The following is a 22,678-nucleotide window of genomic DNA, read 5'->3' as shown; positions in this document are numbered from 1 at the left end:
CCTTTTTCCTACCTCTATCTGGCTGCAGTACTAAAATAAAATAAATCAGATTTTATAAACTACATGTGTTCTGTGTGCAGAAATCTTAATGTGTTAAGTATCTAGTAACTAAAGCTGTAACAGATGAATGTAGTGGAGTAACTAAAGTAACTAGTAACTAAAGCTGGAACAGATAGATGTAGTGGAGTAACTAAAGTAACTAGTAACTAAAGCTGTAACAGATGAATGTAGCGGAGTAACTAAAGTAACTAGTAACTAAAGCTGTAACAGATGAATGTAGTGGAGTAACTAAAGTAACTAGTAACTAAAGCTGGAACAGATGAATGTGGAGGAGTAACTAAAGTAACTAGTAACTAAAGCTTTAACAGATGAATGTAGCAGAGTAACTAAAGTAACTAGTAACTAAAGCTGTAACAGATGAATGTAGCGGAGTAACTAAAGTAACTATTACTAAAGCTGGAACAGATGAATGTAGTGGAGTAACTAAAGTAACTAGTAACTATTCAAACAGACACGGTGAGGAAAATTAATTTCAACATTAAAGCATGGAGGAAAAAGAGCAGGTTAGTTAATATTAACTTCACGGCTCTCATAAAAGGAGCAGAAGTCAAAGTCCAACCTCAGGAGCCGCTCCCTCTTTTATTCTCAACTGGTGCCCAGACTGCCTTTAATGATATCAGATAGCAAGTGATAAAATCCAGATTATTCAACAAGTTGCCCCGTCAGTTTGGACTAACCTAACTTGTTCTTCACTTCTACAGCGAGAGAAGCTGGGATGTTATGCAGAATGGAAAAGTTGTTTAGCCGGGCTGTGGATTGAGAAACTTTACAACTTGGTAAGAAGACGGCTCACTTTCCTAAATATCTATCACTCACTTATGTTTTTGCACTCTGGTTTCAAAATGAGTCTGTCCCTACAACTTATGTTCAAAGAGAGGTTTAAATGTAATCTTTTTTCATTTAAGCTAGTTTTAAAGTTTGGGGCAACATGATAGTGCTGGATGTTATGGCTTAGAATAAAACTCGTGATTAATTGAACATTTTACCTTTTGTCAGCTGAAGTTACTAATTGGGTGACATCTTTAATGAGGCCAGAATGTATTAAAACAGCGGAGACAAGTTGCTCCTGTTGCTAAGCTGCTCCTGTTGCTAAGTTAACTCAGAGTTTGAGTTCTCCTCCATGTTGGATGACTACACAGGCGGTGCTTTGTTTTTAAAGGGATTTCAAATACTTTTTGAATAATCGTCCAGCTCTACAACATGATTTAAAGTTAAACCATGATTTAATTGGTTCTAAAATTAACAAACATTGCTGGTTCAACCCAGCTTTTGAGAAACATGGTAGTGAGAATGAATTCTTTCCTCTCTGTTGAGCGCAGTCTGAAGCTGACAGGAAACAATAGTTGAGACTATAATTAGTAACAGAGACACAGCTAACAGGACCAACCTGTCTGATCAGGGGAAACCAGCACACCTGGGTCACATGTTAGACGCCGCCTACACAGTATCAGTTGTCTCAAACGCCTCTTGATGAAACAGATAGGCCTCCATTTTAATCACCACAGCTGTCATACAGCGGCCATGTTGGGACTCAAACTGCAGATGACTTTCTGGAATCTCAGCAGTGAGACACAAATATGTACAAAACATCTGAGAGAAAAGAAAAACTGAAAGAGGGGAGATACTGGAATTCCCTATTAAAAGGGTGTAGGCTATCTTCTAGGATGGCCATAGCTATCCGCTGTAGTTGTGTAGCATACAGGGATGTGGGGTGCAGCAGGGACTCACCAGTTTTTTCTCAAGCAGAATAGACGCTGTTGTCCTTTTTTTACGAACAGTTTCACAATTCTCCTGGAAATTTAATTTAGCGTCAATAAATTGATCCACTAATTGACCATTTATAGTTTTGGCCTCATATCCTGGAGTTTTACCAAAATCAGTGTACATATTTTGGATATGTTCAATTGAAGGTGTGACTCCTCCCACCACATGACAAAGTCTTCAATTATTGGTCCATGGCCTCTGTCATTTTTATGGAGCAGGCTCACTATGACAGAGTCGTCTGCATACTTAATGATGGTCCTATTTACATATTTGCTCTGACACATGGTTGTATATAGGATGAACAGGAGGGTTGAAATTACGCACCCCTGTGGTGAGCCTGTGGAACAGCAAAGCTGACCAGACATAACTCCGTTCACCCTTACGGTCTGTGTCCAGTTTGTAAGCATTTCACTTCCAGCCTTTGAACCTTCCATCTCCACAGTGTGTGCAGCAGTCTTCATTAAGTTTGAGCCTGTATCCCTCTTGGCCCTTAATGATATTGTTACACATTTTAAACCTTAAATTTGTCCTACTATTATTGTCCCACCTCGTCTTTTTAAAGAGGTGTGGCACACTATTGGAACAAACATCCAAGCAATCATTAATAGCAGTCTTACTTCTCGTTATGTGCCAAATTGTTTTAAAGAGGCAGTGGTGCAGCCCCTTATCAAAAAGCCAAATCTGGACACCTTAGTTCTTGAAAATTATCGTCCGATCTCTAAACTTCCTTTTTGTCTAAGATTTTAGAGAAGGCAATTATCGTGCAGTTACAATCTTTTTTAGATCTGCATGGTATCCTTGAGGTGTTCCAGTCTGGCTTTAAAGCATTTCATAGCACAGAGTCTGCACTAATACAAGTTTTTAATGATTTTTTAATCTCAACAGACTCTGGAGATTCTGCAATCCTTATGCTTTTTTGATCTCACAGCTGCATTTGACAATGTCGACCACAGTGTTCTTATCTCTCATCTTGAGCACACCGTGGAGATTAAAGGAACTACATTATATCATATTTATCAGAGAGTGTTTAAAGTTGGTTTTGGTGGCTCTACTTCACCCTCTGACATGTGGAGTCCTTTGGCGCTGATTCTCTTCTCACTTCATTTGCTTCCCCTAGGATCCATCTTAAAGAGACATAACACCAGTTTATATTGTTATGCAGATGATTCAAATATCCACTTGCCTATTAAAAGTAAAGGTGACAATTCCCTAAAAAGATGATTAGATTGTTTATATGACATTAAAGCCTGGATGGCTTTAAACGTTTTACATTTTAATGAAAACCGAGGTCATGATATTTAGACCCTGCAGTTCTCTTGGCGCCTCCCAATTGGACCTGGGTCCCCTGACACCCTATGTCATGTCCATGGTAACTCACCTTGGTGTTAAGACGGATCTTTCAACTCAGGGTGCTTACCAAACTGAAGCGATTTTTATCTTTCATTGATTTTGAGGGGGTTATACGTGCTTTTATCTCGACTGGATTACTGTAATGCTTTATATGTAGGTATTAACCAGGCCTCCCTCTCCAGATTACAAATGGTTGAAAATGCTGCCGCTCGACTCCCTAACTCGTAAACGAGACCTCATTACACCTATTCTTGCATCCCTTCATTGGCTACTGGTTTGCTTTAGAATACATTTTAAGATTCTGTTGTTCATTTTTAAAGCTCTTTGTGGTCAAGCCCCAGCTTAAATCACTGAACTACTGAAGCTGAAGGTTACCTATGAGCATGCACGATAGCTGTTGAACTCTGGAACTGCAGCTCTGCTGGCTCCACTGGGGTGTCAGGTTACAGCCTGTTGATACATACTCATTACTATGGAGAGAACCTCGGCAAATCGTTTTTTTGTGGAAAAAACACATTTTGGAATATTGGATTGTATGAGATCGGCAATCGACTAGTGTTGACTTCACCGGAAAACAGTAAATCAACAGAGGTATGGATTAACAAAACTTGTATGCCTTTCTGTCACATCTGCTGCAGTCAAATTCGCTGTGTTCCCTCGGAAGGAATAACTGCACATAGCTAAGCACTTGTAATGGCATTTTTAACATGTTTAGAGGCTAAAAACATGTTTAAAACTTTCCCCGTTCAAGCCCTGTTTAAGCCTGTTGGGTGCTAACTCTAGCAGGAGGATAACACGGTGTAGGCGGCATCGATTGGTTTTGTTTTTCTCGCTACTGACAGTACTCCTAATTTACAAACAACAGAGCTACGGGTTGAAATCGACCAGAATTCTCCTTTAAATATCTGTGTGAAGTTTTTCGATGGTTGTTTTCCGCCATCCTTTTTTCAAGTTTAGACTTATATCTTTGTTTTGCTTTAGATATCTCAACTTTAAGCTCCTTGGTGGCTACATGTAGATCAGAGGCAGTTCCTTGCTTATGAGCTTGCCTTTTTTCTGTATACTATCTTTTATAGACCTATTCACCCATGGTTTATTATTAGGGTATATCTTTACTTGTTTGCAGGGAATAATCATATCTCTACAAAAGGCAGCATTTGAACAAACAACATCAGTCATTTCATTCTTTTACTGCCTTGGTTTGCACTTTCTCCCGTCTCAAGACAGTTTGATAGGTGGCGAGGAGTTGTATATAATTTTATATATGTACAAGAAAATCATAACAAATCCACCATACATACTGCAACGTCACAACTTATGTCAAACTGTAGCCCCAATAGAGGAGAAACTATAATCTGCTTTTACCCAGTAGCAGTTTTGAAGTCCATCACTCTTCTTTTTGCAAAAACTGCAACACTTCTTGAACCTATCTCCTCCCACATTGTTTTGGCTCTGTTGACACCAAACTTTTTGTAATAAAACAGTTTACTGGATACAGCAGTGTAAACAAATTCAGCAATTTCTTCCAAACTAAACCCTTGATGTTCATGATAAAATTCACAACATTATGAGGTGTGTGTGTGTGTGTGTGCTTTGTGTTGAAGCCCAGAGCAACAGCAGATACCAGACTCTCCTGAACCTGAACCCAGCTGTGTGTCCATCAAGAGCCACCGGTCCATGGATCCACCTTTAGTGTTTAAAGGACAGCTTCCTGCAGAGACTCAGTAAGTCATCATAGTCCCAGCTTTAAAGGGATACACCACCGTTTGTTGAAATGGGACTTATCACGGTCTCCCCTAGCTGTAGATAGGTGGGCCAACGCATTTTTTGTGCATGCATTGTTTTAGTCCGGGGCAACACCAGCATGGCCGCCACTAGTTAGCTTAGCGTAGTGAATGGAATCCTTTGTTGCCGGTTAGCATGTTGTGAGTAAAAGTGAGCCAACAAAAGACAAAAAAATAACCCAATTACTTGCACTGAGACAAAAAATGCGTTGGCCCACCTATCTACAGCCAGGGTAGACCATGATAAGCCCTAGTTCAACAAACGGTGGCATATTCCTTTAACATTGCATCATGTTCTGTACACGTTCTAACAATGTTGTTGATGCATTCATCTATAGCATTCAGATGCCTGCTGGATCAAGTAATTATCAGTTCATTTCAGACCTTTACACAAGGGTGTAAATCCCAGGGGGGTCGGGGGGGTCACGACCCCCCCCATCTAAGGGTTGTCCCCCCCCTAGAAATATCATTAAAACAATGAGTATTGTAAATAACATAATGATGTACACTTAAATATCTGTGTAAGCAGTAAAACAATACAAACCCCAAAAAGTGCTTTTTAAGTTTAGAAACATTTTGAGTCCCCCCTCCCTTGCCTCTGGTTTGGTCCACTGCATGCTTTAGGATCTGCGCTACACTCACGGTGACAGTCACATCGGTAGTGACAGGAATGTAGTAAGTAGACGGTTCAAAGCTGTCTTATTCACATTAAACATCAGATTAAGTTTTTCTGTTCTCATATAGAAATGATGCTGAGTAATTAATGAATTAGTCATGACAAAAAAGTTCTCTATGTTAGTGTAATATAGTGTAACGTTACCTAGCTTGTTGGATAGAAATGCACCCACTACAACTAACGTTACCACGGCGATAAGCGTTACGTTATGTGTGTGAACTTATATTAGGGTTAATTTTGGAGATCTACAGTTGTTTTTTGCTCAATATGAAATTAAGTGGCTGATCAGTTAAGTATATATCCTCTGTCCCAGACATAACCTAATATTTATGTGGAGGACGCAAGATCTTTTTTATTGAATCAAGAGAAACAGTGAAAAGAAGGATAATGGTACAGTCTCCATGCTACACTAATGATGGTATTAAGGCTTTCCTCAGTGTACGCATGTCTTCTACGAGTATAATTGTGGCTGTATTATTTGTGTCCCCTTCAAAAATTGCTCTTCAGAAATTTTATGTTTATTGTCCGCCCCTACTGTTAGATCAGATTTACGCCCTTGCCTTTACATCCTGTAAAATACCTGCAGCACTTCCAGTAATATTCTGAGTCATATCACTGCAGACTGATGGATCTGTCAGCAGAGAGTTCCACATTAAAGAGAGGAGACTCATCAGTGTTTGTTAAAGGGACAGTTGAGAGGTTTTATCGGTGTGGTTGTCTGAGCTACTTCTCCATAGTCAGTGTGTTAGCTCCAGTAGATTTCAGTTTGGTGAAGCAGGCAGGAGTACTGACACAGAAGCTAACCAATGTCCTGCTGTGCACGATGGCAGCAGCTAAACGCATTTTAGACCCATAAAAACATCGGCATCGGTTTAAGTGTAGGCTATTTTAGAATATTTTCATCCCTTTAACTTGCTGTCAGACGGCCCTTTACGACAGAGAACTGAAGCCGTTATCTCTGCTCTCTTCAAAGCCACCAGACTCCTTTGATAAAAACATTCATGGGTTACTCAATCAAGTATAAAACAGTAGTAATCACATGATTTTCTGTTTCAGTGAATGTTGAAGGAACTTCAGGGAACAGAGGAGCTTCCTCTCCTCACGCAAAAGGTACTTTAACAACAGATTATTAAACGTTAGATGTGCTGTGCAAAGCATTTGAAGTTTGTCACATTTCTACCATCACGGTTTCTGTGGGGTCTTAAAAAGTCAAAAAAAAAATTCTAATTCAAAACTTTAGGCCTTAAAGCAACACCAAAGATTCTTTTGAACCTTAACATAATGTTTCCAAAATCTTTTCAGTGGTTCATCAACTCATAACAGGGTGAATGTCACTTCTACATTCGCTTTGCAGCCCTCTATCGTTTATAACCGCACTATGCAAGTTTACCAGATCGGGTAGCGGATCTGTAGTTCGAATGAGACATATGACAGCGGTAATGGGTAATTCCGCTTCCAACTTCTAGGGGGACTGAAGCGGAAAAAGTGCTTTGCTGTTGCTTTAAAAAGTCTTAAATTCACTGAAGTATTGTTTTCTAGGTCTTAAATCATTTGAAACGGGTCTTACATTTCCCTACGTCCATGTAATGCCTCTAATGCTCATTGAAATCTATTTTTTTAAAGCAGACATATTATGCTAATTTTCAGGTTCATAATTGTATTTTAAGGTTGTACCAGAATAGGTTTACATGGTTTAATTTTCAACAAACACCATATTTTCGTTGTACTGCACATTGCTTTAGCTCCTATATTTTCACCTTGTGTTCAGGTCTCTGTTTTAGCTACGGAGTGAGACATCACTTTTTTTTACCATCTTTGTTGGCAGTCGCACATGCTCAGTAGCTAGCGCTAGCATGCTAGCGGTTTGCCCCCTCGTTTCGGCTAGTGACGTAGAAAGCCGTGCAGATTTTGAGCAGCTCACCCGGAGACTGAAGGCAGGGTACATACAGAAACCGTATCGCACAGCATGGATGGTTTCTTTTCCAAGCACCAGAGACACAAAATAACACCCCAAATCCCAGAAAAAGTGTTTTTTTTTCATAATATGGGTGATAGGTTGGATATTTCAGCATACATGTTTCAAGTGTATTTCATATCTTGTATGTAGGGTACTACACAAGAAGGTTAGTCTGAGGATAGGAATAGATGGGAATGTCTATTATCTATTAGGAGCATCGGCCATAAAAGTTTGGAAGTAAACTGTTCCACTGAAATACATAGCTTGGATTGTGTGAGGACAAAAAGTATTTGTTTGTAGAGACACTATGGGTGCATGCTCTTAGGAGTATGTACACATGGTTATCTCCCTTTCTTGGAGAGAAACCTTGGCATATACATTTGGTGCATGTCAACTGTTCTCCCTTTTATGAAAGTTTGTTTGTTTGTTGTGTCAATAAAGCTGCATTAGTCTGAACTCATTCTACTCAGCATTTGTTAAAGTCTTCATCTCATTTCCAGATATTTCCCCATATATCAATGGGCCCTTTAAATTCTGTGGTGTTGTAGTTCTTTCGCTCGTCCAAATATAATTTTCTGTATATGTACAGATCATTATTACTCCTTATACTACGGTCTGGGTGAATACTTGATTCTGATTGGCTGCAGGGTGTCCATAAAAAAGTGTTGTAGGACACCTACTAAAGGAGCCTACAACAGGACTAAACTGACTGTTTACCGTTCAAAATTAATAAATAAATGCACTGGCTACATCAGCTGTGAGTAACTGTTGAGGTATTCTTCTGCTACTGTGTGTGTAGTAATCTAGCTCATTAGTGCCTCCACTGGACTGAAGTGGTGGTGGTAGAATCAATCAGGAAATGAGCTACCTAGACCCTATGCCGAAGGAGACCGAATGTAACCGTGCAACCGGCTGGCCCGCTCGAGTCTAATGTAACCGTGCGACCGGCCGGCCGCTCGAGTCTAATGTAACCGTGCGACCGGCCGGCCGCTCGAGTCTAATGTAACCGTGCGACCGGCCGGCCGCTCGGGTCTAATGTAACCGTGCGACCGGCCGGCCGCTTGAGTCTAATGTAACCGTGCAACCGGCGGGCCCGCTCTAGTCTAATGTAATCAAACGGTGTCTTGGTTCTCGGCAAGTTATTAGCCAAGCCTTGTTTCTGGTGCATCTTAGAGGATTGTGTTCACGGCAATTCACACATTATCGATGGGGAAGTACAGTACATCACATACAAATACACGTCATGTTATCTTGGTAGTTACGTTAAGTTAAATGTTAGAGAAGTGAATGTTGCTACGTGGTAGCTAGGCTAGGCTGTCACAAGGAGACCGCGCACCAGGCTACTGAACAAGACCCTAAGGACCGTAACCGAGGGTACTGCATGAGTCTATATTCAAACGGGTGTCTAGGTTCTCGGCAAGTTGGAGTTATCAACCATTAGCAGAAGCCTTTATTTCTTGTGCATCTTAGATGATTGTGTACATACAAATTAATAGATTACATTATTGATGGATATCACATACAAATGCACGTCATGTTATTTTAGGAGTTATGTTAAGTTAAATGTTTGTTACGTGATAGGTAGGCTGTCACCAGGAGGCACCAGACTACTGAACAAGACCGTAACCGTGCCTAATGCATGAGTCATGTGATCAAACGGGTGTCTAGGTTCTCGGCAAGTTTGAGTTATCAACCGATAGCAGAAGCCTTTATGTCTCGTGCATTTTAGAATTGTGTTCATGGAAATTCATATGCTACGTTACCAAGGGGAAAGTATTATGCTTATATCACATACAAATACACGTAATGTTATCTTGATAGTTATGTTAAACGGATCACTGGCGGGCAAGGCACGGGAACTGGTAACCAAATCTATTAACTCGGTAGGCCAACCAACGACCGTCTGGTTGAACCGACTCCCGTAAAAGAGTCGGTTGTCCCATTACTATTTTGTTTATAAAGGAAAGTTTGCTGCGATCGGCGAGTTTAAATGACGCTATTATGAGTAATTATTTTATTGGCCGTCAAGGTATCTTGTGGCTTTGTGAAATGTTTTGTTGAATCATATAATTAATCTTCGGTAAATTTCTAAACTAATAGATCTATTAATTTTGGCTGTTTTTAGCTTTTATTGTCTACTCGCCTGAGCCACCCCTGTATTGTAGTGTTGTTGGTATGTTCCAATTCCAGGGGCGCGCTACAGCTCTTTATAGGCTGGCTGTTTGCGTTGCTCAAGAGAGCTAGAGGAGGGAGGACGTAAGTCTGTGGAAGGCTCTGGTGACTAGTTTGGAAAAGTCAACTTATATACAGCTGTATCTTTGTATCATTTAACAATTTTTGAATTTTTTGAATTTTTATTTTTTGTGAAAGTATTTTTTCTTTAATTTTAGTTTTGATAATTGTTTGTTTTGCCTGTGGGCCCATCTTTTTTACGTCATCTTTGACTCATTCTGAGTGTCTGCACCTGCTCACGACTACTCTACCAGCTACACAACCATTGACATATATATAATGCCAACGGCACGAATGAAGTAAAAGAAAAAAACAGTAGTGAGTCGCTTCATTGACGTATGGCACTCGATTCTCCCGGCTCAGTGACACGAGTCGGGTTAATGAACCGGCTCTTCGGTCAGTTCGTCAACACTAAAACAAAAGAGAGCAGATGCCGGTAAGCCACAAAGACTAAACAAAGGAATTTGATGAATGGCTAGTTTAACAGATGATTTGAAACCAGTATGATAAGTAACAGAGCATATTGACCCGCTAACCAAACACGTCTTTGAGAGCATCGCTACCGTGACGGCAGCATGCGCCCCGTCACAGTAACCATATCGCCAATGGCTAGCCTAGCCTACATGAAAAACATACGAAAACCTACATAACCTACATTCCGTCAGCGTACTGTTTGAAAAATGGTATTAGCAATAACTGTTTAGGTTAGGCTTAATGGGCCTCATTCACCAACTGTTCTTACGAAGAAATTTGTTCTTAAACCCCACTTATGCACTTTTTATTCTGACATTCACTAATGTTTTCTCATCTTGGATTTGTTCTTAGCTAAGAACAAAATCTACACACACTCAAGAGCACTCTTACGCTGGGGCGGCCTCTAGTTCACCCAGTAAGAGCGTTCGCCCTATGTTGGCTGAGTCCTGCAGCGGCGTGGGTTCAAACTTCATTACTGTGCTATATCATTATTTCACACTGCATATTCCACTGTAGCCTATACAAACCATTTTTATATTCATCTTTCTATTTTTTATATATTATATAGTGTCCCATAACTGTGCACCTTACCCCCGCTCCCACCCCTTTTATCTTTTGCACTACTTATTTTTTTCCATTGTTGACACTGGAAAAGGAGTTGCTTCAATCTCATTGTATATGTGTATAATGACAATAAAAGGCATTCTATTCTATTCTATCAGCTGAAACTCAGAGGGGAGAAGGAAGCACAGCAGTCACTGCCCAGTATGGAAGTGTCGTCAGCTCACCTCAGTTTGCAGACGTTCAAGTGGGAGGAAACATAACGCTTAATGTCAGCAACACATTTGGTAATGTTTCCAATGAGCCTTATTTATGTTTAACTATGTACATGCTTAAACTGTATTTAACGAAATTCCTTCAATTATTTTGCATTTCTCAAGAGCTGTTGCATGTTTGTGTTTCAGTCACATCTCCTGACAGGACAGATGGGACGAAAGCCGTTTCTCCCAAAACCAAAGGTATTGTGTGTGTGTGTCTGCTAATTAAACATAACAAGACTGAAGTACTACTGACAGAGTGAGTCTGACAGGGAGGAGTGTGCATTTTAATGCAAATTGGATCAATCAAATAAAAAGTGGATGGTAATAATTACATTATTTCTGTTTCAGTGGATGCCAGTGGTTTTGAAGAAACTAAAAGTACATTAGCAAAAGATTATTAAAGTGGGATTGTCTTTGTCGTGTGTGTGTGTACGAATTTTGTCAAAACGTCTTTCTTATATTTGAATATTTAAATATTTTTTGAAGCCACTGTACATCAGATGTGCTGTGCAAAGCATTTGTAATGAGACAAAATCACCAGATTTTATTCTGAAGGTAAAGGGGTTTTCTTCTGCATGCAAATAAAATCTGTACAAATTGGGAACAATAAAGCCATTTGGAGTAGGTTGCTGTCAGCACACAAACATGGGACTCAGTGTAAAGCTAACGGAGGATCAGCCATGAACTGTGTGTTGGATAGAGATGAGCATCTCATCATAACAGCTTCCTCAAGTTCATCTCGGCATCATCGGCTCCCACCTCTCTCGCGGCGGCACTGCTCCACCAGCTGGGTGTATTTGCCTCTTTTCATCTTGTTAGATTCCTTGATGTATTCTTTCCAAGGGACTATAGGTTCTAAAATAATTACAAATGCTTTGAGGCTTCGGAGAGCAGCACCATGTCTTGCCTCAAGGTGTGACAGCAACATTTACTGGAAAATAGAGTTGCTTCCCCAGGTCAACTTTCATTTCCCAGTCCTGCCAAGTTGAGAGCAGAACGGAGGGGGATGTCCTTAAAGCTGTTTCTTCCCACCTGCTTTAATGAAAGGTTGAAATGGTTTGACTGAGGGCATGCGGGTGACTTGACTTTCCCATGGATTCACATGAATCAAGAACTTGATGCGTTGGGGCTCTGCCCTCCAGAGCTTATGTCACCTTTAGCTCCACTGCTTGCCTCCATCTTGCCCAGGCTCCTTGCTGCTATATTCCATCCATCCAAGTGGCATCGAATAAATGCTCTAACCTCCCCTTAGATCATGGCCCTTCTATGTTTCCCCTTCGCCTTGTTGTAGCATGTTTTTTCTGCTACTACAAAGGCCAGCCTTTCCATGTGTCTCTGTGTCCACCAGTGAGCTGTGTCTCGACTGAGCCTCTGCTGCCTTCCACTTTTGACCTGTTCTGACCAGGATGTTGGCATGGGATATTTTAGGGTTGCTTGATTCCTCGTATTGCAGGACCTCACTTGTACGAGTCACCCTGAACTTTTCATTTAGGCTGCTAATAAGGGAGCTTCAGGATGTTGTTCTTTTCGTACAGGGCGGAGTTGCTCAGGCCTTGAGGAAGACCCAACAACCTTCTTGGGAACCTGCTCACTCTTCTCTGGAAGCCCTCAAGCGCAGACTCTACTGGGTGAGCTAGAGGTCGCCCCATGTGTCCAGCTCTTGATTGGTCGCTCGCTCAGAGAGGATCACTGAAAGTGTACATCCAGTGATCATGCACTTATTGAGCCTTATCCACTCTGATATTGTTCTGGAGGAGACCCTCAAACGAAAGTTGTTGTAGTAGTCCAGTATGAGTTCTCAAAACATGCCTGTGCCGTGGTGCTGTTTAAGAGCCACCTCAACAAGCTTGTTGGTTATCTAGCTGTAGTCGTTTGTGAGGTCCAACCACAGTTCCCCCTTGTTCTGTCTGGCTTCTTGTGTCAGCTGCGTGACCACACCTGTGTGCTCCAGACATCCCGGTACCTCTGGAATCTTACCTTTCTGCACGAGGTGTCGATGTACGCATTCCCTAGGAGGAAACCTATCAGGTGCCTTGACACAATGCTGAAGAATAGCTCTCCTACAACACTGAGCAGCAAAATGGTTCTGAACTGGTCAAAGTTCTCTGAATTCTCCTCCTTCGGAAACCACACCCCTTCAGCACACCCCCACTAATGAGCAACCTTACCCCTCTTCCAGATGACCTTTAGGATCATCCAGAGGCTGTGGAATAGCCCTGGGCAGTTATGGTTGTAGGGGGGCATTTCTTGTACACTTTTTAGGGTACCCTGCTCGGTCCGGGGGCTAGTACCTTTTTGACCGCCTCCTGAATCTGCTTCAAGATGGTTGGTGAAGGTGGATTAATCAAAGACTTGAATTGACCAAGATCTTTCTTCCTTTTTGCATCACAAAAGGTGTCTCTAAGGTAGCTGTCAATCTCAGATTTGGAAGAGTCTGCTGCAAATTGAAGTCCGTATAGTGGCCCTCTCCTTCCTGTCTCTGCGATACCACTCAGCTCTTGTCAAGGTAGTGAATATTTTGTGAAGGATGTGGCACAGCTCCCAGAAAGGGCTCCTCTCCTCTTCACTCGCTTCTTTTTACTGTCACTTCAGGCTCTTCAGCTCCTTCCTGAGCTGGAGGATCTTGGTCATTCACTTGCTCATGATGAATGGGACCTTTGCTCCTTTCCTTTCCTCCAGACAAAATCCCTAGAAATAAAATGGATAGAAAGGCCATTGAACTGTTTGCCATGGTCATTTGATTGGTATACAACAAAATGGCGATTGTTGTTAATTGTCAAGGTGACAATATGCGTCAGTGGTCCCTTAAACTGTAGCAACTCGCTGGGAGGAGAGACGCCTGACGCAGCTCAGGAGACATTAACTGCGCCTCACCTGTAAAGTCGAGGAGAGCAGGCGGCAGCAGCTGGGTGCATGACAAAAATCCTCGGTCAAGTCGGACAGCCGGTGGATGACTTTTTAGTTGGCTAAAGTTAGCTTGCTAACTCCACCTTAAACCCTCACCACATCAATCACAGAAAACATGCCAAATGAAGCTCTTGTGGCGATAGCAATGTGCTTTGTCTGGATGAAGCATTACGTTTATTTGACTCATTTAGTGGCTGTCTCTCTGTCTTGTAATGTTACTTCTCCACTGCTCATTTATCTGTTACTCCAAAACCTCACGTCCGTGACTTGAAATTAAAAATTGCTGCCACTTTGACCATTCTGCTATGTTGATTTGAAGGGAAATGTCATTTCTATCCATTTTATTTCTATTTCCAAATCTCTCTACTGCTAGAAAGACAATGATGGTGATCATCGCTTGAAGGTGCTTGGAGGCTTTCCCCATTGGCTGTTGCTTCTAGGATTGAATCAGCGTCTTTGTTAAACTGGAGCCACTCTTCTCCTTGCTAGCTTGAGGTTACTTGACCAGACGATGTTCTGAAATGCGTGGGGCTGACGCTCGTGTCACCTGGAGGTTCCGAGCACTATGGGTTGACTCCGGGTCTGGCTTCTCCTGCGTCTCACCAGGAGTTGCTTCTGTGTGCTGTGACACTCAAACGGTCTGTATGCGTTCCATTTTGACCTGGTGTATCATTAGTCCACCCAGGTTCTTGCAAACTTTGCTTCAATCACAAATCGTAATTGTCTTATTTCCATTGCCATTCATCATCATTCTTTTGGTCCATCTGGCTGGGGTGCTTATCCTCCCCTCTCGCTCACCCCTGGGGGAATCTTTTTGCCAGCTGTTTCGTAGGTTGCCATCTCTCCTGGCAGTCCGTTGTCTTTCCAGCTGTGGCCACTCTGTTCTTGGTAGTCAACAATACCGTTACTGAATGGAAAGTTGGTTTGTGCAGAACACTGACTGAGAAGCAATACACTTGGGTATCAATTCACACAAGTACTGAGATGGGCTGATGCATCACATGCACCAAAAGCTACTGCAGTAATAGTAGAACATACTGTATATAACACATGTCACTGCCAAATGATGGTTCATTTTGACAAGCCTCCACACTGCCTCCTCATTATTTACAAGCCCTATTGGTTTTGTGTCTAGTTCTGATCCTTCAGTGTCTAAAAAAATACATCAGTAGTTCCTACCTGGAGCAGATGACCAATCATAGAAGTCCGGCTTAGAGTTGCATAACACTTAGCTCAGAGTAGCACATTTTTTTTAAACTGGAGCGTTCAAAACAGTAGCTCACAGGATTTCTCTAAAATACGTTAGCCTCATTATTTGAAAATCCGTCATTATAACATTGTAGATATGACAGAAAATACAGGAGAGCATAATATGTCCCCTTTAACTAGTAGATGTCAGCAATGCCAGCTGTTGGTCAATGGTCATGAGTGCAGCACTGTGGTTGTACTGGGCAGCTACCTGTCGTAAATGTTTACAGTCGACATACAAGTTGTTCCACCAAAATATTCAGTTGCATGTGTTTACTGATGCATGTGAGAATGGATGAATCTTTCTATATACCGCCTAATTCTAGGTTGTTGTTGTTTTTTTATTATTTATGTCACACAGATGGAATTGTTCCAGTACCAAATCCACAACACATCTCATTTTACCAAGGCCGTCTTCAAACACACCTTCAGGATGGGTTTATGTGTGCACAAGAGGGATGGACACAGAAGAAGGATGAACAACCTCTGGATGATATCTACACACATCTGTACATCAGAGCTACTGGTGACATACACATCAACACACAGCATGAGGTCATGCAGTTTAAGGCGGTCAATCCAACAGATACAGAGACAACAATTAAACCTTGTGACATGTTCAAACACCCCTCTGGAAAAGACAGGCCCATAAGAACAGTACTGACCAATGGAATCGCAGGAATTGGAAAAACGTTTCTTGTGCACAAATTTGTATTGGACTGGTGTAACAGAGTAACCAATCAAGATGTCGATCTCGTTTTGCCCTTCACCTTCCGTCAGCTGAATTTAAAGAAGTGGAAAAAAATTTGTTTTGCAGAGCTCATTCATGAATGTATCTGGCAGACCAAAGACATCACGAAAGAAGCTCTCAATCACATCTTTACAGCTCTGCAGTCATCAGGAAACACCAACTATGACAAGAGTGAATTCAAACTTCTGTTTGTTTTGGATGGACTGGATGAGAGTCGCCTTGATCTGGACTGCTCCACCAATGAAAACAAGGCAGTTGAAATTGATGTGACAGTGCCGACCTCAGTGGACAAGCTGCTGATGAACCTCATCAAGAAGAAACTGCTTCCCTCTGCTCGTCTCTGGATAACGACACGACCTGCAGCAGCCAATCAGATCCATTCTGATTTTGTAGACATCATGACGGAGGTCAGAGGGTTCACTGACCAACAGAAGGAGGAGTACTTCAAGAAGAGGTTCAGAAATGAGGAGCAGGCCGACAGAATCATCACCCACATCAAGAAGTCACGCAGCCTCCACATCATGTGCCACATCCCAGTCTTTTGCTGGATCAGTGCTATAGTTCTGGAGGAAGTGATGAAAACCAGAGAGGGACAAGAGCTGCCCAAGACCCTAACTGTGATGTACGCAGAATTCCTGGTTTATCAAATTCATCAGACAAAAGAGAAGTATGACCCAGAAGAGTGCATTCAGTACATTGAGTCATTAGCAAAACTGGCTTACCATCAGTTGGAAAGAGGCAACCTGATCTTCTACGAGAAAGATCTCAAAGAGAGTGGCATTGACGTCAATGGAGCTTCGAAGTGCTCAGGAGTGTTCACAGAGATCTTCAAAGAGGAGCGTGGGAGGAAGAATGAGGAAGACAAGATGTTTAGCTTCGCCCATCTGAGTGTTCAGGAGTTTCTAGCTGCTCTTCACATAGAGAGCGCAGTCATTAACAGGAACAAGAATGTCATGTTTGAGCAAGGTTTTTGTGTACAAGGGCGAATGGTTTTCAGCAAAAAATCTATGATGTCTAAGGTCCATAGGTTTGCTATTGACAAGGCCTTACAGAGTCCAAACGGACACCTGGACTTGTTCCTCCGCTTTCTCTTGGGTCTTTCAGTGGAGACCAATCACAAAAACCTACGAGGTCTGATGAAAAAAAGAAGCCCAATGCAGACCAATCAGGATCTCCTCAAAGACGTGCTGGCTCAGACAGGAAGTAGTTCACAGACCAATCAGGAAACAGTCAACTACATCAAGAAGAAGATCAGTGAGGATCTGTCTCCAGAGAGAAGGATCAATCTTTTTCATTGTCTGAACGAACTGAATGATCGTTCTCTAGTGGAGGAGATCCAACAGTACCTGAGTTCAGGAAGTCTCTCCACAGATAAACTGTCTCCTGCTCAGTGGTCAGCTCTGGGCTTCATCTTACTGTCATCAGGTAACGATCTGGATGTGTTTGACCTGAAGAAATACTCTGCTTCAGAGGATGTTCTTCTGAGGCTGTTGCCAGTGGTCAAAGCCTCCAAAAAAGCTCTGTAAGTGCACAGATTACTGAAGATACTAACTGTATCAGACGTGTAGGTTTGTTCTTAACAAATTAATGTTTTAGTCAACTAATAATCAAGATGTAGTCAACAAATTGATTAGTTAGGGGGCCCAGGACACAGATTATCTCAAAGTTACCGGGTAGGTGCAGTCTTTGAGGTAAGATGTAATCAGAGAGTGTGCAGAAACTGAGACGCAGATCCTGAAGGGTGAAGATGAGGTTCTGGTGGTTTACTGTTTCAAATGCAGCAGAAATGTCCAGAAGGATGACCACAGCAGTTTCAAGCCGCTCAGTGACAGGAATGAGGGCAGTTTTACTTGAGTGGCCTGCCTTGAAACAAAAATTGTTGGGATCAAGAAGGTTGTTCTGGTGAAGATGAGAAGAGAGTTGGTTGGAGATAGCACATTTGAGTGTTTTGGAGAAAACAGAAGAAGAGAGACCGGTCTGTTATTGCTAACTTCAGACAGGTTGAGTGTGGCTTTCTTTTGGAGAAGGGTCACTCTCGCTTCTTTGAGAGAGTCCAGGAAACAGCCGGTTGACTTGGTGGTGATAATAAGATGATTGAGTAAAGGGTGACCCAAATCTTTCACAATGTGTTGTCATTTTTCTTTTCGTGGTAACTACCTAAATATAAGTATAAGTCATATCAAATACAGATAAACATTTTTGCACTTATGTTCTGTTCATATTTTAGGCTGAGTGTCTGTCACCTGTCAGAGAGAAGCTGTGAAGCTCTGTCCTCAGTTCTCAGCTTAGAGTTCTGTAGTCTGAGAGAGCTGGACCTGAGTAACAACGACCTGAAGGATTCAGGAGTGAAGGTGGTCTCTGCTGGACTAAAGAGTCAACACTGTAAACTGGAGACTCTCAGGTCAGGAATAATAAACCTGTAAAGGGGGAACTAGATATGTCACACATTGTTTTCATTTTTCTTCCGTCAGTTAACCATTTTTCTTTGATAAAAGTAATGCCTATCTAAATATAAGTGTAAGTAATATCAAATAGAGATAGAAATGTTTATTTTACTGTTCTGTACATATTTTTAGGCTGAGTGGCTGTAACCTGTCAGAGAGAAGCTGTGAAGATATGTCCTCAGTTCTCAGTTTAGAGTCCTGTAACCTGAGAGAGCTTGACCTGAGTAAAAACGACCTGAAGGATTCAGGAGTGAAGCTGCTCTCTGCTGGACTAAAGAGTCAACACTGTAAACTGGAGACTCTCAGGTCAGGATCCAGTTTCTGTTAAACAAATAACCATTTAAATTTTGCTTGATATACAAGTCAATGTATGTTAAAAAAGATAAAAATTAGGAAATGTACACTGATGAAAGACATGAGGAAAATGAATTCATTATTATTGTAAATTCAAGTCATTTTCTGTGTGTGTGTATGTGCGTGTTTGTTTGTGTGTCCAGTTTGTCAGGCTGTCTGATCACAGAGGAAGGCTGTACTTCTCTGGCCTCAGCGCTGAGTGTCAGCCCCTCCCATCTGAGAGTGCTGGACCTGAGCTACAATCATCCAGGAGACTCAGGAGTGAAGCTGCTTTCAGCTAGACGGGAGGATCCACACTGCAGACTGGACACAATGTATGAACAGACATGCAGAGCTCACTGTTGGTTCACACTGTGTACCAGCAGCCCTGGTGATAACAGTGAAGACAGTAACTGATGTGCTGAGAATCTCGTCCCCACTAAGACTCAAGTCCTATTAATAACTTACATTGTTATTGGATCACTTTGAGGACATCTCGATTATGTTGATGTTCAGAGTTAATCTTTGACCTTAGAAACCTGAGATGTTTGATATATTTTGAAAATGAGAGATGAGAAAGCTTCTGAAGATTCATTCTGACTTTGTTTCTTCCTCCAGACTGGATTATTGTGGAGAGCAGAGGCTGAAACCTGGTCCAAGGAAGTGTGAGTGTGCTTTCACTTTGATTCATAAAACCAAGGCACAACATCTTACAGGGGGATTAGTATTTAAGTATTTTTTTCCAATTGCTAACAAGCATCAGTTAAAACGTAAGTCACATTGTCAAAACGTTTCACACAGAGAAACAAAAGTCACAAACTGTGGATAATTTTTCCATAATTTAAAGGAACGCCAATTTATTGTGATTTTAGCTTAGTCACCGTATCCCCCAGAGTTAGATAAGTCCATACATACCCTTCTCATTTCCGTGTGTGTCGTAACTCTGTCTGACACACCCACTGCTAGCCTAGCTTAGCACAGATGCTGGAGGCAACCGGCTCCATCTAGCCTAATGCTCCCAATAAGTACCGCCAACATTTTCCTTTTTACATGTTGTGATTTGTGTAGCAGTGCTTCACCTTCTGAGAATATAGTTCCCAGTTGATTGATTAATTGGATGATTGATTTATTTCTGGATCAAGTAAATCAAACAGTAATCCAAATGGATGACATGCTAAAGTAAAATACTTATTTCCAGAACGGTCCTTGTTACACACAGGAAACAATAGACAAGAAGCAGACAAACTCAGACTAAAAAGACATACAGTATTAAGGACGGGGAAAAATTACATCACATAAAACAAAAATAAATAAGAAACAAAACTGCTGTAAAAACTATCCAGTTTATCAATAAATATTCACATTTTTCCATAAAAGCTGCTTGACTTGTCTTTTAAAAATCCCTCGTGATGATAGGAGTTTTGTAGCAGTAGGCAAGCTATTCCATGCCATGATACCAGTGTAAAAGAAATAATTTTTATTTGCATTATTAGCTCTAGGAGCTATGCAGGAGCGGATGCTTACCCTAGTATTATGACTATGCTGTGTGTGCACCATAGTTACATTAGAGCATAAATATTTGGGGGCATGACCAATATTGATTCAGTCTTTCCCAGATGCATAGAGAGCTTATTTTCTACCAGCCACTGGTTGGCAGACTCAAGCTCTATGCCAAGAGTATTTTCAATGTATTTTACATTACACCCTGGGACAAGTAAAGCAGAATCATCAGCATATAATAGCAGCTTGCACCGTACCGCAGCTGATATGTCATTTATGTATACTAAAAATAACAGGGGTCCCAGGATCGAACCTTGGGGCACCCCGCATGTTATACTCTGTGGATCAGAGAGCGTCCTCTCAACATCAGAGACTTGTGTCATATCTGTTAGGTAAGAAGTGAACCATATGAGTGCTAAGTTACTAAAACCCATGCTCTTTAATTTAGAAATCTAAATATTGTGGTTCACAGTATCAAATGCTTTTTGCAGGTCAAGTAGTAGCATACCAACATAATTCTGTTGCTCAAAATTCTGACACACATAGTCGAAGAGGTGAATGAGACAGTTGTCAGTAGAATATGCACCTCTAAAACCAGACTGGAGCTCATATAATAGATCATGCCTGATGAGATTATACTCCACCTGTTCATACACAAGATGCTCAAAAATCTTTGATATACAGTAGTTGACATTTTAGCAGATTATTTACAACACAATAACGTGATAATTTCAAACAGCTGATTTCAGCTGAAAGAGATTAAATAAGATATGGTGATGACCAAAGACAGGAGAGTGATTACACTATAGTCTGTTTTGTTTTAACTTTTATTTTATTTTTGTGTGAATAACAATTTTTTTTACATAGAAACATTTAAAAACAGAAGGAAGTTGAAATTGTAGCTTGTGTATCTGTATTCTATTCTCGTTAATCCAAAGAGATGTTTCATTGTGAAGTTTTGATCTAATTAACATTCAGTCTGTTAATAAAGAAACAAATAAACCATCAGGTGTTTTAGATGATAAACTGCTGCTGTGTTGTGTGTCATTCTCTCCATCAGGGGCCTGTGAACTCACACTGGACACAAACACAGTGAGCACAGACCTCAAACTGTCTGACAACAACAGGAAGGTGACAGCAGAGAGAGGGAGGCAGCCATATCCTGATCATCCAGAGAGGTTTGACTACTGGTGGCAGCTGCTGTGTAGAGATGGTCTGACTGGTCGCTGTTACTGGGAGGTCGAGAGGAGTGGAGAGGTTCGTGTAGCAGTGAGTTACAGAGGAATCGGGAGGAGAGGAGGTAGTGAAGACTGCAGGTTTGGAGGGAATGATCAGTCCTGGAGTCTGTTCTGCTCTGATGAGGAAGGTTACTCTGTCTGGCACAATAACATACAAACAGTCCTCCCTCTCTCCTCCTCATCAGTGACTTACAGAGGAATCAAGAGGAAAGGACACAGTGAAGACTGTGTGTTTGGATGGAATGGTCAGCCCTGGAGTCTGTTCTGCTCTGATGGTGGTTACTCTGTCTGTCACAGTAACAGAGAAACACACCTCTCCTCCTCCCCTGTCTCTGATAGAGTAGGAGTGTATGTGGACTATCCTGCTGGGACTCTGTCCTTCTACAGAGTATCCTCTGACATGCTGATTCACCTCTACACCTTCAACGCCACATTCGCTGAACCTCTTTATCCTGGATTCTGGTTAGGGTGGCCTGGTTCAGTGTCTCTGTGTTCTCTGTAGGACGGAGAGTCTCCTGTGCAAAGAAACACTCACACTGCTGACCAACACAAACAATCTCTTTGTAAATCAAACTCCAAATTACAAGAGAACAATACATTAAAGGAGTCACTAATATATACACTTTATAATAACCGCCACTAATCAATGGTAAATTGATAGTTCAATTTGAGTTAATAATAATAATACATTTTATTTAAAGGCGCCTTTCTCTGCACTCAAGGACATCGTACAAGGATACATAAGACATACAAAAAAAGAAAAAAACAACAATAGAAACAACAGAAAGAGGCAGAGCAATTGACATCAAGTGGAATAGGCAGTTTTAAACAGATGTGTGTTGACTTGCAATTTTAAATGGGGAATGAATTGATGTTTCTGAGTTAGGTCGGTAATGAATTCCAGAGACGGGGAGCAGAGCGGCTGAATGTTCTGCTTCCTGTGATGGTGAGATGGGCAGAGGGGACAGACAGGTGTATGGAGGAGGGAGTGGGAACCTGGAGGAGATCAGACAAATATGGGGGGGAGTTGTGGATGGCTTTGAATGTAAACAGGAGGACTTTGAATTGGATACGGAACTGGACCGGGAGCCAGTGGAGCTGTTGGAGGACAGGAGTGATGTGGTGGATGGAGGGGGTTC

The 22,678-nt window shown here is 41.5% G+C and overlaps 1 protein-coding gene across 1 annotated transcript; it reads left to right on the top strand.

Moving 5' to 3' along the window:
- The first annotated feature begins 684 nt into the window (after positions 1 to 684).
- Positions 685 to 22,545, top strand: LOC120568258 (NLR family CARD domain-containing protein 3-like). Its single transcript, XM_039815652.1, has 10 exons — positions 685 to 836; positions 4,779 to 4,898; positions 6,691 to 6,744; positions 11,020 to 11,145; positions 11,263 to 11,316; positions 15,635 to 17,546; positions 18,252 to 18,425; positions 18,966 to 19,136; positions 19,420 to 19,466; positions 21,362 to 22,545. Coding segments are annotated over exons 2-10 (3,219 nt in total). The 5' UTR covers positions 685 to 836; positions 4,779 to 4,897; the 3' UTR covers positions 22,042 to 22,545.
- The last annotated feature ends 133 nt before the right edge of the window (positions 22,546 to 22,678 follow it).

This window comes from Perca fluviatilis, chromosome 1 (assembly GCF_010015445.1).
Source record: "Perca fluviatilis chromosome 1, GENO_Pfluv_1.0, whole genome shotgun sequence".
NCBI classification, from domain to species: Eukaryota; Metazoa; Chordata; class Actinopteri; order Perciformes; family Percidae; genus Perca; species Perca fluviatilis.
The sequence above is the reverse complement of the archived record's forward strand: the minus strand, read 5'-3'. Positions and strand labels throughout refer to the sequence as shown.